The sequence below is a fragment of the Piliocolobus tephrosceles genome, chromosome 8 (genome assembly GCF_002776525.5).
Source record: "Piliocolobus tephrosceles isolate RC106 chromosome 8, ASM277652v3, whole genome shotgun sequence".
Taxonomy (NCBI): Eukaryota; Metazoa; Chordata; class Mammalia; order Primates; family Cercopithecidae; genus Piliocolobus; species Piliocolobus tephrosceles.
In genome coordinates, this window is record NC_045441.1 from 125,061,281 (window position 1) to 125,077,463 (window position 16,183).

Here is a 16,183-nt window from a genome sequence, read left to right on the forward strand (position 1 = left end):
TCAAAAAGACATTCTTTGTTCTTTCCTTGGAACCACCCAATTACCTCTCATTCAATTGTGAGATTCTCTGTGAAGCCTGCTGGGATTTCCCACGCAGCTGGTGCCCTGGAGATCACAGGTCAATACTGTAGCTCACTCAGCATCTGACACAACCCACTTCCAATCTGCTCTTCCTTGCTTTCCTCTACTACAGAGGTTGAAAAAAAATGAAATCCTCAGACTCCCTTAAAGCTACAGGTGGCTATCTGACCTAATTTTGGCCTGTCCTTTGCAGTGTGGGCTAGCAACAACATACACAGTAGAGCCAGTCACTTAGCCTTGGACTGCACACCTTCAGACTTTCGTGTTTAGATCACTGCAGTAAGGGTTTTTGTTACTCATGGCTAAACTCTACCTCTCTTAGGGAACTTACCACAGTCTGTAATTAACTGTTAACCAGGTGTATCTTCCCCAAATTAGGCTGAGCTCCATGAAGGAAGGGGCCCTGTTATATCTGTCCCTATGGCTTTAATACCTAGGATAATGCCTGGTAGCCAGCAGATGCTCAATGAATATTAAATAAATGAAAAAAATTCACATCTGGGTCATAGTAACAGAAATCCTACCCTTAGTGAACACAAGCGTCCAAATTAAAATGAAAAATTAATTTTTAAAAAATACTATCTTGTCTAAGTATGTAATACTGTATCATTAGAATATTGTCAACTATTTTGAATCAATTTATATGCATTTTAGAACAGTCTTGAGAAACTGTGCTATACTCACAAAGAACTCCATTATCTCATGATTTGGGGCAACTGTTTGTAGTTCTCTGGTACTATGAGAAAAATGTTCAGAATCTTAAAACCTTACACTGTTTAAATATATACTTAAATATTACCATTACCATAGAACTCACATGTATAATTCAATTTCGGAAACTACTAAAAATGAATTTGGTATTTAGTGACATTAAAAAATTATTCAAATACCTACAATTATACATACTTTGCAGTTTTATCTACTGGTGCAAGATGATTTCATAGTACACTTAATTTCATATTTAATTTACATATACAGGAGATACATATACAGGAGATACAGGAGACAGTAAATTACGTATACAGGAGATACAGGAGACAGTAAATTACATATACAGTAAATACAGTAAATTACATATACAGGAGATACAGGAGACAGTAAAGACAATTTCTGGATACCCTATAAGGTCTAATATAATACAAAACACAGTGATTGTTACATCCCTTACATTTTTTGTAGCAGTTTTGAGTTTTTAATGTAACAGTACAAATATGTAACAACATTTTTCTCACAGCAGTCCCCTGAAGTAGGCATTGTTAACTCCATTTTGTAGACAGGCTCTCAAGCTCAGTTAAGAAACTTGCCCAAGGTCAGTCAAAACAATCTAAACAGGCAGATACTTCAAGCTTTCCAAGCAGCTGCTCAAACTTTGTCTAAATGACAAAAACTAACAAATGAGACTCACACACATGTGAGCAATGAGACACATTTTATGTTTCGTTGTATTCCTTATTTGAACAGTTAACTATAGTTCATTTTCAGTTGCATATATAATGGTCTTAGATTTGTTCTTATGGTACCCCTAGTAAAAATATGATTTTAACATCTCTACAGCAATCATATTTAGCATGAGTAGCAAGATCATTTCAAGGTTTCAGAGAAAAATTCATCATGGAATTAAGAGGATGGGTTAAAGTACAAATGAGCCTTCAAAGCACTCCTCTTCAAGGACATTCAGATACTGAGCTGTTATATTACTTTTTCCTTTTTTTTTTTGAGGCGGAGTTTCACTCTCGTTGCCCAGACTGGGGTGCAATGGCATGATCTCCGCTCACTGCAAACTCCACCTCCCTGGTTCAAGCTATTCTCCTGCCTCAGCCTCCTGAGTGGCTGGGATTACAGGCGCCTGCCACCACGCCTGGCTAATTTTTTTTGCATTTTTAGTAGACATGGGGTTTAACCATGTTGGCCAAGCTGGTCTCGAACTCCTGACCTCAGGTGATTCACCTGCCTCGGCCTCCCAACGTGCTGGGATTACAGGCGTGAGCCACTGTGCCCGGCTGCAGTTATATTACTTAAGAGGCGGCACATCCTAAGTTTCAGATGAAAAAGTATGTTCACACTTGAAACAAAGTTCTTCTCATAAAGCTTATTTTCTTCAGGGAACCCTCATTTGTACAGCAAGTCTTTCCTTTCCTGAGAAGCCCATCAATCCTGAACAGTCTTAATACTTGCTGAGAATTTATGATGTGCTCGGCATTTCAACAAGCGGCTTATACACATTATCTCACTTGAGTACTTGGCTACACTGAGAGGTAGTATAATGTAATGGTTACAGACACAGGCTCTAGAGCAAAATTGACTGGATTTGAATTCCAGCTCCCCTTCTTGCTAGTTCTGTGATACTGGGCAAATTTCCTAAATTGCTTTGTGCCTGTTTCCCCAATGGTAAAATGGATAAAAAAAAAATACTTACTCTATAAGACTACTGTGGTGATTAAATTAGTTAATATACACAAAGCCCTCAAAACTGTACTTGTACATTGGAAATGTCATCTAACTGTGAGCTATTTTATCCTCGTATCAACTCTGTGATAAGTACAGGCCTAGGTTACAGAAGAGAAAGCTTAGGCTGAGATAGTAAGAAACTTGCTCATACCCACAGAGTTATTAAGAAGCAGAACTGAGAACTAAACTTGTGTATGTATAGGTGTGTGGCACCCCAACACATAGCATAGATCACTAACAGAAGCTAAAGTGATGTGCTGTAGTCTAATAAAGTTAAATAGTTAACGACAATGAACTTACACCGTGGGCATAATTGTGTATGATGTTTGTGAAACGTATCAAAACAGTCTAACAATTGGTTCTTCAGTTATTTATGGCACAAATCTTGTAGATATATCATTCTGGTAGGCCCTTTATGACACAGTTTCTTTTGAAACCCAACTTGACCATGTTATATGGAACAGAATTTTGGAGTTCCAAATACTCCTAAAATGTGAGCGTGAGAATATCTGAAGCTATTCAGATGTTATTGGAGGTATGGTAGTAATTCAAGTAACAGATAGGAATTCAAGTAAATATTTGTTCTGCCTGCAAGCACACCAATTTGCTTATGCTGAAAAGGGCTGACTTTCAGCCCTTGTATCTTACACAATTTGATTCCCAATTCAAGTAGCACATTCTGCACCACAGACACTTCCCTGAGGAGTCAACAATGCTGATACTTGAGAGGGGTATTCAAGTTTTACTAACTGGCTGCTTGACTAAAAAGAAAAAGCACAGAAAATACATTTATCAAAAACATGAATGTTACCAGACAAGATGGTTTTTTCTATTTCCCCAGCAGACTGAATTTCAGTATTTTTAATCTCTATAGCAATTATACATAAGACATAAAACATTTTGACTTCCTTTAAGTAAGAATGCAGTTGAGTATACCTTTGTTCTCAAGCCAGGAATAGTTAACTTACAGAGTGGTCTGAAGCAGCTGAGTCACTAAAATTAGCGTTGCATAACCATCAGTGGTATATATATATACATATAGTTGTTGTTGTAAGATTAGAGTTGGCTTCCTGAGGAGATAAATTCTTTTGACACAGAAGCAGAGGAAAAAAAGGAAAACAAAAAAGCCGTTCTTTTGGGCTTTCTCCTCTCAGGTATAGCTCAGTATGCTAAATATCACTAGTAACAAAATGATAGCTTATAATAACAAATTACGTATGCTGTTAGCTTATTTTTGTAATCTAAGAATAAAACTAATTACAATGTTTTGAAACTTTCATTAAGTTCTCAACTCATGAGATTTTGATTTTCTCATGCTGGGGTACAACTTTTCCTATTTATTTATAAGAATTCGTATTTCTATAGGCGATTGAGAGGTCATTTTAAATAGCAGTATATACCACGTAAGGCATGGAGTGTAAACACATCAGCATAAATGACTGAAAGCTTATCTGTCTAAATTCTAAATTATAGCAAATATAACATCTTTAATGATTGATAAAAGAAGTAAATATTTAGGATATTTCCCCATAATACCCCATAGTTGATTATTTAGAAATAGTATTCCTTAGGATTAGGAATACTGAACTTCTTAAAATTATTTATTAAAATTATAAGGAATTATATAAATTACATGGAATTTTAATGAGTATTATAGAAAATAAAATCTTAAATATTGTATGTATTATGTTAATATTAGAAATGTACAACATGAGGCCAGGCATGGTGGCTCACGCCTGTAATCCCAGCACTTTGGGAGGCCGAGGCAGGCGGATCACCTGAGGTCAGGAGTTCGAGATCAGCCTGGCCAACATGGCAAAACCTCATCTCTACTAAAAATATAAAAATTAGCTGGGTGTAGTAATCCCAGCTACTCGGGAGGCTGAGGCAGGCGAATTGCCTGAACCTGCGAGGCAGAGGTTGCAGTGAGCTGAGATCACGTCATTGCACTCCAGCCTGGGGTATGGAGGGAGACTCGTCTCAAAAAAAAATAAATGTGCCACATGATAGTGTATTAACGCTATAGGCAAACTACTATTATTTCTCTTAAAGAATTTTCTTAAAGCACAAAACTAGATTAAGATGTCCAATTATATGTAACTGTGAAAAATACAGTAGTCTCCTTTTATCTGCAGGAGACATATTTCAAGACCGCCAATGGATGCCTTGAAACCACAGACAGTAATGAACCCTAATATATACGGCCACATGTCACTTAACAAGGGGATTTCGTCATTGTGTGAACATCAGAGAGTGTCCTTACATAAACCTAGATGATATGGCCTACTACACATGTAGGATATATGGTATAGCCTATTGCTCCTAGGCTACAAACCTATATCCAGTATGTTACTGTACTGAATATTACAGGCAGTTGTAACACAATGGTAACTATTTGTGTATCTAAACATAGAAAAGGTATGGTAAAAATACAGTATAAAAGATAAAAATGGTACACCTGTATAAGGTACTCATCATCAATGAAGCCTGCAGGACTGGAGGTTGTTCTGAGTGAGACGAGTGGTGAGTGAAGGTGAAGGCTTAAGACATTACTACACACTACTATAGACTTTACAAACACTGTATACTTAGGCTACACTAAATTTATAATAAAAATTTTGTTTTTTCAGCAATAAATTAACTTTAGCTCACTGTAATTTTTTTACTTTATAAACTTTTAAATGTTTTTTAACATTTTGACTGTTTTGTAATAAAGCTTAGCTTAAAACACAAATACATTGTACAGCTATACAAAAATATTTTTTCTTTATATCCTTATTCTGTAAGGTTTTTTCTAATTAAAAAAATTTTTAAAACTTTGTTGTTGAAAACTAACACACAAACACACACGAGCCTAGACCTACACAGGGTCAGGATCATCAATATCACTTTTTCCACCTCCACATCTTGTTCCGCTGGAAGGTTTTCAGGGGCAAGAGAATACATGGAGCTGTCAACTCCTATGATAAAAATGCCTTTTTCTAGAATACCTCCTGAAGGACATGCCTGAGGTTCTTTTACACTAACTTTTTTTAATAAGTAGAAGAAACTCTAGTCTAAAATAATAATAAAAAGCCTAGTATAGTAAATACATAAACATATAACATAGTCATTACCAAGTATTATGTATGACCAGCAGTGAGGTAGGTTTGTTCACACCAGCTCCTCCATATGCACACTGTTGACTGAAACATTATATGGCACATGACTGCACTATGTTTTTTCCTATACATACATACCTATGATAAAGTTTAATTTATAAACTAGGCACAGTAAGAAATAATAATAATAAAATAGAACAATTATAACACGTTAATAAAAGTTAACTGTAATAAAATTATGGGAATGTGGTGTCTGTCTCACAAAGTATCTTAGTAACGTACTCATCATGACCATGGGTAACTGCAGAAAAGGGAGACTACTGTAAATGAACTCTGAACTTGGGAAAGTCCATTAGCTAATACTATTCAAGAATATGATTTCATGTTTAGACCCCTTCTAATGTGTTTGTGCAACCTTGCTATTATTCAAGCGTTTAAGATTTTAATCAGAAAGACCAGTTTAGTAATGAATAATGAAAATCCCAGATAACTGTCCTATAAACTCTTGTTTGGCTACATTAAAAAAAGTGCTAGCATAGTCTAATAAAAGCATCCAGCAGGATATACACTCACCTTGTAGCACTTAGGAAGCATCATCTTACCACTGAGGGTCAGGGTTTTAAAACAACGTGCCTTATAAATTCCAAACTATTTATGAGCTAGAGCAGGGGTTGGCAAACTATGGCCTGGGTATTTGTTTTTGTATATAAAGTTGTATTGGGAGGCAGCCATGCCTATCCGTTTATGTATTGTCTGTGGCAATGTTACGTCAGTGACCATATGGTTTGCAAAGGCATGCCTTTGCAAAAACGGTATGCCTGAGAAAAAGTTTGCCAACTTTTGAACTGAAGGGCTTTTTAATACCACCTTTTAAGTACGCTTTTCATTCCAAAAACTTCTTGGTTAAGATTTTTTAGGGCAAATAAGGGGAACCTTATTTCACTGAGATAGTTATAATTCTAAATGACACATGATTATACAGGCTGCCTATTATTGCTTTGATAAAAACAGGCATTGGGCTTGGCCTCTCCACAGACTGCTGTACTGGTCAGTTGCTACTTTTCTATTATGGGTGTCTGTTTCACACACGAACGACCAGCTTCTTCAAACTCTTATTCCTCTGCTGCTGCTACCTCTTTTAGGATGCTTCTTGAGGCTGCATTATCTGCCTTCTTTCCCTTGTTTCTTCTTGCTAGTTTTACCATGTTTCTCAGGTACTCTGGATTTGGTGAAAATACCAGAAGCTTTGATCATCTCATATTATTTACCTTATTTGGTTCCAGCTTATTTTTTAAAAACTTCAGTGTTAAATATTTGTTTAGAGTTATTCACATACTAATTCATACTAACTTCTTGCTTATCATTCCCCTTTTTGCATCTCAGTCTTTCCTTTTGGGTTTAATTTGCTTCTTCCTGAAGTGCATCCAAGTTATCACTCCATTTGTTGTTTGGGGGTACTGGGCACCTCTGGGAGTGGCCTTGGATCAGCTCTTACCGTTTGCAACAATACTCTCTTGCTCATATTTGGGAATTTCTTCTTTGGCCCTACCCTGCCTGTTTTCTGTCTTTCAAGGTTTCCTTATAATTTCTTGTTTGATGGATCCAATTCTTCTGTTCCAAAGCAGATACTGATCAACTCACTTTAAAAACATCTTTTCTGTCATTGGGGGCAAAAAGGGAATACCACAGAATGTGCTCAGACCTAAACTTTGAAATGGAAGCCTCCCATCTGTTGATCTCTACATTTTTCTCATTTACCAACTTGCCAATTAAAAATGAGGCCACAAGTTTTTTTACGTGCAGATATGTACATGTTCCATTTCTCATTAACTGTCCTGACAGTAATTCTGAAGGGCAATTTCAAGTAATAGTAAGAACACAGGCTGCTGAATCCTACATCTTGGAACAAATCTTGATTCCACTGCATTGTATTTGACTTTCAAGCAGTTAGACCACCCTGAGATAAATCGTTTCCTTATCCAAAAAAGAGAGATAATAATACCTAAGTATTTGGGTTTATAACTTATAAATGATACAGCATATCATATAGTTTGATTTCAATTATTCTAGCAATCATGTTTGTTTTTCTGATTTCTCCCCCATTAGTTGTGGTCATACTGAGTTTCTAAATCCTTGTTTATTATTTTGCCTTTTTTCCTATGCTAAGGATAAATCAACTGGATAATGTATTGGAAATGCCAACGAATCTGGAAAGTTCTTAAACCAAGTCTTTTCAAGTGAAGTCATAATAATCCATAAGAATTCTACTTTTGATAAAAGGTAGAACAAACTAGACTTAATATAAACACTGATTACAACTTTTAAAAGATGCACTGGAACAGCTCTGTTTTAACAACTAAGAATTTTTGAAAGAGTATAATCAATTTTCAAAAAAAAATCTGCCTAACAAAAACTACAGGGTATCCATTAAAGAAGCTTATGCAATAATAAAATCAAAGTAATTTTGAAAAAGCAGAACTAAAATGTACTATGCTGACTTCAAAAAGGTAAGAAGAAAATCTCTTTCATATAATACAACAGCTCTACATGGTTACAAATGGTCTGCTACTAACATCTCCAAATGTCACTTATTTGGCTAAAAACAGTCAAGGTTCAGACACAAAAGAACAAAATGGGCATAAGCAAAAGAAAAAACAAACTAGTTAAAAGTAAGACAACTCACAATCAATAATTTAGCAACACAGTACACACATAGAGAACCTTCTGGGATGACATCTTAGGGCCTAATGTATATGCAAATCAAGCCAACTTTTCAGGAACTCATTTAATGTTTTCAACTCTTTAACAATGGAAACTTACAACCACAAGGTCTCAATGACCTGAAGCCTCATGTTTTGGGAATAAGGAATACAGAACAATGGTTTGGGTTCTCTATAGGATAAAAATTATATCCTGTTTTGTTTTTCCTAGGAGGAGAGAGAGGTCTAACACAAAGAAAAATTGTTCTGATCTACAGTTTGAGATACGGTTAGAAGGAAAGAGTACATTGAGGGCAGCTCACTGAGTAAATGACCAGGGACCTAAGCAAAAAATGATCCCACGGAGGTTTTTATTTTCAGAGAACAAAACCCTTGGCCAGTGAAAAAAAGGTCAGGAAAAGAGAGGGAAAGAAGGGTAAGGAAGGAGTCCTCCATTTCTTTTGAGAGCTAGCAGATAGGCTGAAGCCATGGAAATAAAGCCAATGCTGAGGAAGAGACCTGAGACAGGCCAAAAATAAAAATAAAAAAATCAGATCATGGTCATGGATCTTAAATACAGGGTCAAGCCGTGCCTCAACTGTACAGTTATATAAATTAATAAGATCTCTTTACTGTTTAAGCCTGTCTGAGCTGGGTTCAGTTACTTGCAAGACAGAGTCCTAACTAATACAATATTGAAATTATGTAAATCTTTCATAAACAGCAAATCTGTTTTTGATACAGTAAGCAAAAATATTTCCCAGGGATGAAATTATCTAGCAGTTTTCAAAGGTACTTTGAAAGGTATTCCTTTCACGGATCTTGGGGAGGGATGAAGAGTAAAGAGACAGTGACTGGAAATCTTTGTGAGCACACCCTGTCACAGATGCTGGATCCACTAGTGGCAAAGAATAGTATTTCCATTTATTTTGGCTTTTGGACAAATGCATCATTCATATCAGTAAGGTATAAAAATTGCTCTTGATATATAACCCAAACCCAAACAACAAACATATTTAAAGAAATCCAGCAATTGTGGTTAACATGAAGCTATGCGTAGAAAAACCCTAGTTCTAATTAGAGGACTCAAATTAACTATGTTTAGAACCATGTCTTTATAAAGTTGTCAATAAAGTGTTAAGAGATAAATGTGCTATCTTCTTTCCCAATTTTCTTTGTATCTTATTGAAGCTGACACTACAAAGCATAAAATCCTCTTCAGCCTTAGTTATAATAAAAGCTACTACTTATTGAGTACTTGTTATGTATCAGGCACTGTGGCAAAATGCTTTATATACATCTACTCATTTAATTTCTGTTTTTCTCTTGCTTCTTTTAGCAGGGCTTAAGATCCCAAATGAAATATTATAAACAACACTTTCCAGAGTATGGTCATAAAATGACAAGGCTGGAATTAAATACTAGTGATGATACTGTAACTGGTAATATTTTCTGAAGATTTCTTGCTTTCCAACATCTGTAGGATCCATCTAATATACCTAGAATGGTTGCAACTAAATGGTTAATTTCTGAGTCTGGATTTTGAACTCTATCTAAGGGCTTATAATAGCAAAGACAGAAAAGCTAGGAAAACTCCGCATTTACCACTATCTTAAGCATATCAAGAAACCAGATAACTTGGAGAGTCCTTACTTACAGCAAACTACCTCTAAACCATTTTGCTTGGCATATATTCCAGAAAATGAAATGTACTCATTTCAAACCAGTGCTACTCAAAGCGTGGTGTTATGAACCTGGTGTCACTCCACAAAGCGTTACTGTCCAAAATGACATTCGTCTATATCATCAAGTACAATGGTTATTTCAAGCTGATTTTTGTGTGTGTAAAATATTTTCTTGACAAAGGGACTGATGATTTATATTCACCCAAGCTCCTTACCTACCACAAACTGGTAACAGTTTATGGGCCAGCTATTCTGAGTAGCAAGTATTAGACCTCAATTTTGTATATTGCTTCCAGTTTTCTGTCCCTGCTGTCACGCAAAATTCAAATAAATTAACAAGCAAATACTTGGCTTAAACATAGTAATAGAAAAAGCAATACAATTAGCAATTGACCTCACCTTTGACAGAAGCAATTTCACACAGGAAACATGACCCTCATAGACAGCAGACAGAAGAGGAGTAATATGATGTTTATCTGGAGCCTACGAAATAATAAAGAGATAACCTTATCCGTTTTTCATTTCTTCCTACTTTCTAGTTTTAACTAGAAAACTCTTACTAGATTTACCTATTTGCCTTTCTACAAATAAATAAATCAATCCACAGAGTCGTGTCTAGTCTCTTAGAGCCACCAGAGACCCAGGCCCATGAACAATGTCTTTCCTTAGGAGTCAGAATAGTAGAGCATAGGGAGCAGGGCTTTGACCTCAGCTCAAATCCTGGCTCTGCCACTTACTGTGGTACTGTTATTTAGCCTCTCTAAGCCTTGATTCCCCACAACTGTAGAAATGCCAATGTGGTCCAGTAAGGGAAGACAGGGGTAAAACACAGCCAATGACGAGGTAAAAGGGCCAGATAGCACGGCATCCCTTGAAATACAGAAGCTACAAAAGGCTAGAGTTGGAAGATGACTGCACTTTTCTGACCACTTGCCCACTGACCTCTTACCAATAATCCCGTTCAGGTTTAGCCTGTGACTGCAGAGTCCTACGCTCTATTACATCATAGCCATTTGTCACCCCCAGAGAGTGCTAACTCCCTAAGCTTTAGAACTTGAAAAGCAACAGCCACGGGGGAAACATCCTAACCTTCAATTTTTGTCAGCTTTAAAAAGTCAGGTTTTTTGGCTTATTTTTAAAAATCCCACCTCTGTATTTCTAAGTTATAGGCAATCTGGCAAAAATTTCAGACTGTATTCTTATTTAGAATGAAGTTTCTACAAACAACTATTTTATAATCTATAGAACACAATTACCTATAGCATATTAACAGAAATTGTTTTCAAGAATGGTCATGTCCTCTACGTACATTAATATCTGCTCCTTTCAGCAGCAGAAATTCCAGGATTTCAAGCTGCCCACAATCTGCTGCATAATGAAGAGGCTTCCTTCCACCTTCTAGTGTCCGGTTGACATCTTCTCCCTTATAAGAAAAGCAAATGAAAACAGTATTTATATGAATGGAAGACTGAAGAAGTGAAACGAGGCACCTGATATTTTCACTTTCTTAAAGCCGTGTTTCATGAAACAACATTTCTTGCAAAATAAAATAACCAAAAACTTGAAAGGAAATTCTGCACAAGAGTTAACATACAGTATGATGGAAATTCAAGCCACGATTAGTTAAGCTGAAAACAATATACAATGATAAATGTAATGAAATACATTACTGTCCTCCATTTCTAAGGAGTTCAATCAGCATAATGTCAATATGTGACCACAACAGACTAGTGAGTTCAAGCACTGACATTTTACACAGTTCATATTACATGTATTTAAATTCTTCAAAGAAAGTATTCCCACTTTGATGTAGGCGGTCATCAATATCATAATGTAATTTCAGCATTAGGTATTAAGAATTTATTTCATTTAACATTCAGTAAAGCCCAATTGTGTGGCAGGCACTGTGCTAGACAGTAGGAAGACAGTGGTCAGCAAAATCAGACAAGACTCCTGACTGTATGAAGCTTACCATCTGGGGTTGGGGGGCAGATATTAATAATCACATAATTAAACATATAATTTCAAAATACAAGTGCTATAAAAAAAGGACCTCGGGGCTTTCAGAAGAACATGACAATCCTGGTGATGAATGGAGGTATAGTGCCAGAAAAATGAACTTAAGTCTAAAAAAGTCATTTTCATTCACTGAAGATTAACAGAGACTAAAAATGATGACTACTTTCTCTATGGACCCGCTGCAACACATCTGGCACTGTGATACACCCATTATTTCTAATCTTCAAACTACCCCAAGAAGAGAAAACCTCCATCTAATATATGAAAAGTCTAAAGCTGAAAGAGGTTAAATAACTTTTTACTGTGGTTCAGTTAGTAACAGAGATTCAAACCCATTCTCTTTCTGTACCAACATGCTGCTTCTATTTCAGTATTTGCCCCTTCCCTCTTAGGAGAGTTCAGACTTTACTGAGGAGCAAAACATTCTAAAGAGTTTATCCTCTCAGCTGGGTGTGGTGGCTCACACCTGTAATCTCAGCACTTTGGGAGGCCAAGACTGGTGCATTACTTGAGCCTAGGAGTTCAAGACCAGCAAGGGAAACATGGCAACACCCCATTTCTACTAAAAATACAAAATTAGCCAGGTGTGATGGCATGCTCTTGTGATCCATCTACCTGGGAGGTGAGGTAGGAGGATCACCTGAGCCCAGGAAGTTGAGGCTGCAGTGAGTCATGACCCTGCCACTACACTCCAGCCTTGGTTATAGGAGTGAGACCCTGGCTCAAACAAACAAAGTTTATTTTCTCAAGAATTGTATTATTCACTTAGCATAGTTTGGTCAACTCATCAAGCCATACCCTGAATCAAGATGTTCGGAGCCCTATCATTTTACAGCCACTATAAACCATTCTTTCACACACACATACTCCAAACTCCCCCTCCCCTTTGTCACTTACATTCCCATTAATTTAAATACTATAGGTCCTACAAGCCTCAATCAAATTTAAGATTTACTCTGTTATGAAATTTTCCATGATAATGGTAAGCTCTCCTTCTCGTAAAACTCACAAGAATCAGTTGGTATTTAAATATGTGGTACCCTTACAACTTCATGTACGCCTTCTTTCCCAACAGAATGCAAATTCCTTGACAGTAGAAATTATGTTTTCTTCTTTATATTATCCCAGTATGATGTGGGAGTTACGAGCAGGTTCTCCATCACCATTAGACCTTGGGCAAGTTACTTTCTATGTGCAGAGATGACAGCTCATGGATTTGTTAGGGTTAAACTACATGATCCATGTAAAGCACTTAAATATCATATTAGCTAATATTAATAGAAATACGGTTAACTATTATCTATAAGTATTATCTATGTACACAATAGGTATACTCAAATATGAATTCACTTATTTTTAAGCATTCTGAGAGAAGGGTGATATCAACTGTCTTCCACAGCAACCAGTGGTATCAGTGAAGCACTAAGGGAACTAAATTATAGAGTGTTTCCAAATTCAAGCCCACATGTGTATTTCAAATATATATATTTTTGGAGGATCAAGAGTTTCATCAGAAAGCATTTTCCTATTCTGAAATATTAGATGATAAAACAATCTAAGTTAAGACTACTTCAATAATGCAAAGCAATAATTTCTAATAGATTGTTTACTTAAGTCAGTATCTGATACATGCATTACAACAGGGCCTCCTGTAAATCAGGATATAGAAGGAATGTATAATGTATATACATGTAATATAATGTATATATATAAGATATATATAAGGATGTATAATGTGCCTAAAATCACTGGAGACCAGGTTAGCACTCCAACTCTACCACTTAGTTGTGGGACCAGAGACCAGGTCCTTTCTAAATTTTAGTTTCCTTATCTGTTAAATGGGAATAGAAATACCTACACTTCACAGGGTTTCAGTGTTTCATTAGAAGAGATAACTCATGCAAAGTGTTTAGCATAGTGCCTGACACATTGTTTAATAAATGTTTAATGAAGGCTATTATATTTAATAAAGGTTAACTATTATTTTTGTGGATTCCTGGTACTGGCTTATACTAGACATAAAAGATTATTCAAAATAGGATTAAGACAGGTTTCTGCATAATGAAATATGAATAATTAAAGACATTTATTGTAACATTCTTTATATTCAAAATCAAATTTAAATAGGAAGGGCAAACTGGCATATCACCTTAGTCTTTATTCACAACTACAAAAATGTTGTTGAGGCAAAGAATGCTTAACAATTCAGATAAAATTAGTTTTCCTCCCATTATTAACATTTCCTTTCTATTAATATTAGCTGGACAGGATTAACTGGACGAGACCTTAGAGTGAGACAAAGCAAATAAATAAGTGCAATAAATCATCAATAAGATTTTTGTCAAAGATACTTCCGTGAATCAAAAATGTTACATCCTCCAGGGCCAGGTGCGGTGGCTCACGCCTGTAACCCCAGCACTTTGGGAGGCCGAGGTGGGAGGATCACGAGGTCAGGAGATCGAGACCATCATGGCTAACACGGTGATACCCTGTCTCAACTAAAAAACACAAAAAATTAGCCAGGCATGGTAGCGGGCGCCTGTAGTTTCAGCTACTTGGGAGGCTGAGGCAGAAGAACGGCGTGAACCCGGGAGGCAGAGCCTTCAGTGAGCTGAGATTGCACCACTGCACTCCAGCCTGGGCGACAGAGCGAGACTCAGTCTCAAAAACTAAAAAATGTTATTTCCTCCCTTGCACTCTTAATACGAGTGCAAAATGCCTATGAAATGGAGCTGTGAGTTTAAACTTTCTCCTTTATCCCTTCAGACATTTACATTACAATTCGTATTTTAGCAGACAAAAAGATGATGAGACTGAAAAGGCTTTGTGTGACTGACAGAAAAAAATCCTTGTCAGCAGGGCCTTAGCAAAGCGGTACTTATAGAGAAACTTATAGTACTAAATGCCTGTACTGGAAAAATAGAAAGATTTCAAATGAATAATCTTTGTATTTCCATCATAAGAAACTAGAAAAAAAATTAAATCCAAAATAAGCAAGAGAAAGAATAAAGATCAGGGTAAAAATCAAAGAAACAGAAAACAGAAAAATGAGAGGAATCAAAAGCTGATTCTTCAAGATCAATACAACTGATAAGCCTCTACCAACGTCATCGGGAAAAGGGCGAAGAGACAACGTACCAATATCGGTCTACAGACAGACAGATTACCTCCCCACAAAGAGACCTTCAGACTCCAGATGACACCACCATAAATTCTACCAGACATTTAAGGGAAGAAGTAATACCAATTCTACCCACTCTTCCTGAAAATGGAAGAGATGAGATGTTATCTCAACTTATTCTATGAGTTCAGCATTACTTTGATTCTAAAACAAAACAAAGATGTTATAAGAAAATACTGTATGCCAATGTTCCTCATGAAAAGTGATGGAAAAATTTTAGACAAAATTTTAGCAAAAGTAATCCAACACTATGTAAAAAGGATATTATACCATGACCCAGTGGGGTTTATCCCAGGAATAAGGTTGATTTAATATTCGAAAAGTCAGTGAATATAATTTACCATTTTAACAAACAGAGAAAGCCGTATGATTGATCATCTCAATGGATTAAAAAAAAAACCCAATATGCATTTCTCATCGGAATTTAGCAAACTGGGATAAGAAAGAAACTTCCTTGGCCTACAAAAAACCTACATTTAAGATCATACTTAATTGGTGAAAGACTGAATGCTTTCCTCCTAAGATCAGGAACAAGACAACGATGACTGTTCTTAACACTTCAGTGTTGCACTAGCAGTTCTAATCAGTACAACCAGGCATGAAAAGAAATAAAAGGCATCCATTTTGAAAAGGAAGAATTAAAGCTGTCTTTATCTGCAGATCCCATGGTTAGGGGGTGCTGAATGACAATTTCACCAGGTTTTCAGCAGTCTTGATGGGTGGCAGTGATGAAATAGGAAAGGAAGATAGTGCTCTATATAGTTCCTTTCTTCCCTGCCTCCAGCCTATACTCTAGGCCTTAGTGACATCAGCAGAGATAAAGTCATCTATTCTGTAATCTTCATTCTAACTTCATAAAACATTATCAGCTACAGAGAAAAACAAAACCCTAATTTTCTTTCCCAAATTCTGGGGATAGAGAAGAGAGATACACAATCCTAACACATTCCTTAGCTCACATGGAAATGT

The 16,183-nt window shown here is 36.3% G+C and overlaps 1 protein-coding gene across 1 annotated transcript in view; it reads right to left on the reverse strand.

Annotated features, from left to right (window-relative positions):
- The window catches only part of MTPN (myotrophin), a 52,438-nt gene that overhangs the window by 12,550 nt on the left and 23,705 nt on the right, over positions 1–16,183 (reverse strand). Inside the window, exons 2-3 of the mRNA XM_023190039.2 lie at positions 11,324–11,437; positions 10,414–10,497 (exon numbers count right to left, since the gene is read on the reverse strand). Coding sequence (XP_023045807.1) covers positions 10,414–10,497; positions 11,324–11,437 — 198 coding nt within the window. The remainder of the gene's footprint in view (positions 1–10,413; positions 10,498–11,323; positions 11,438–16,183) is intronic.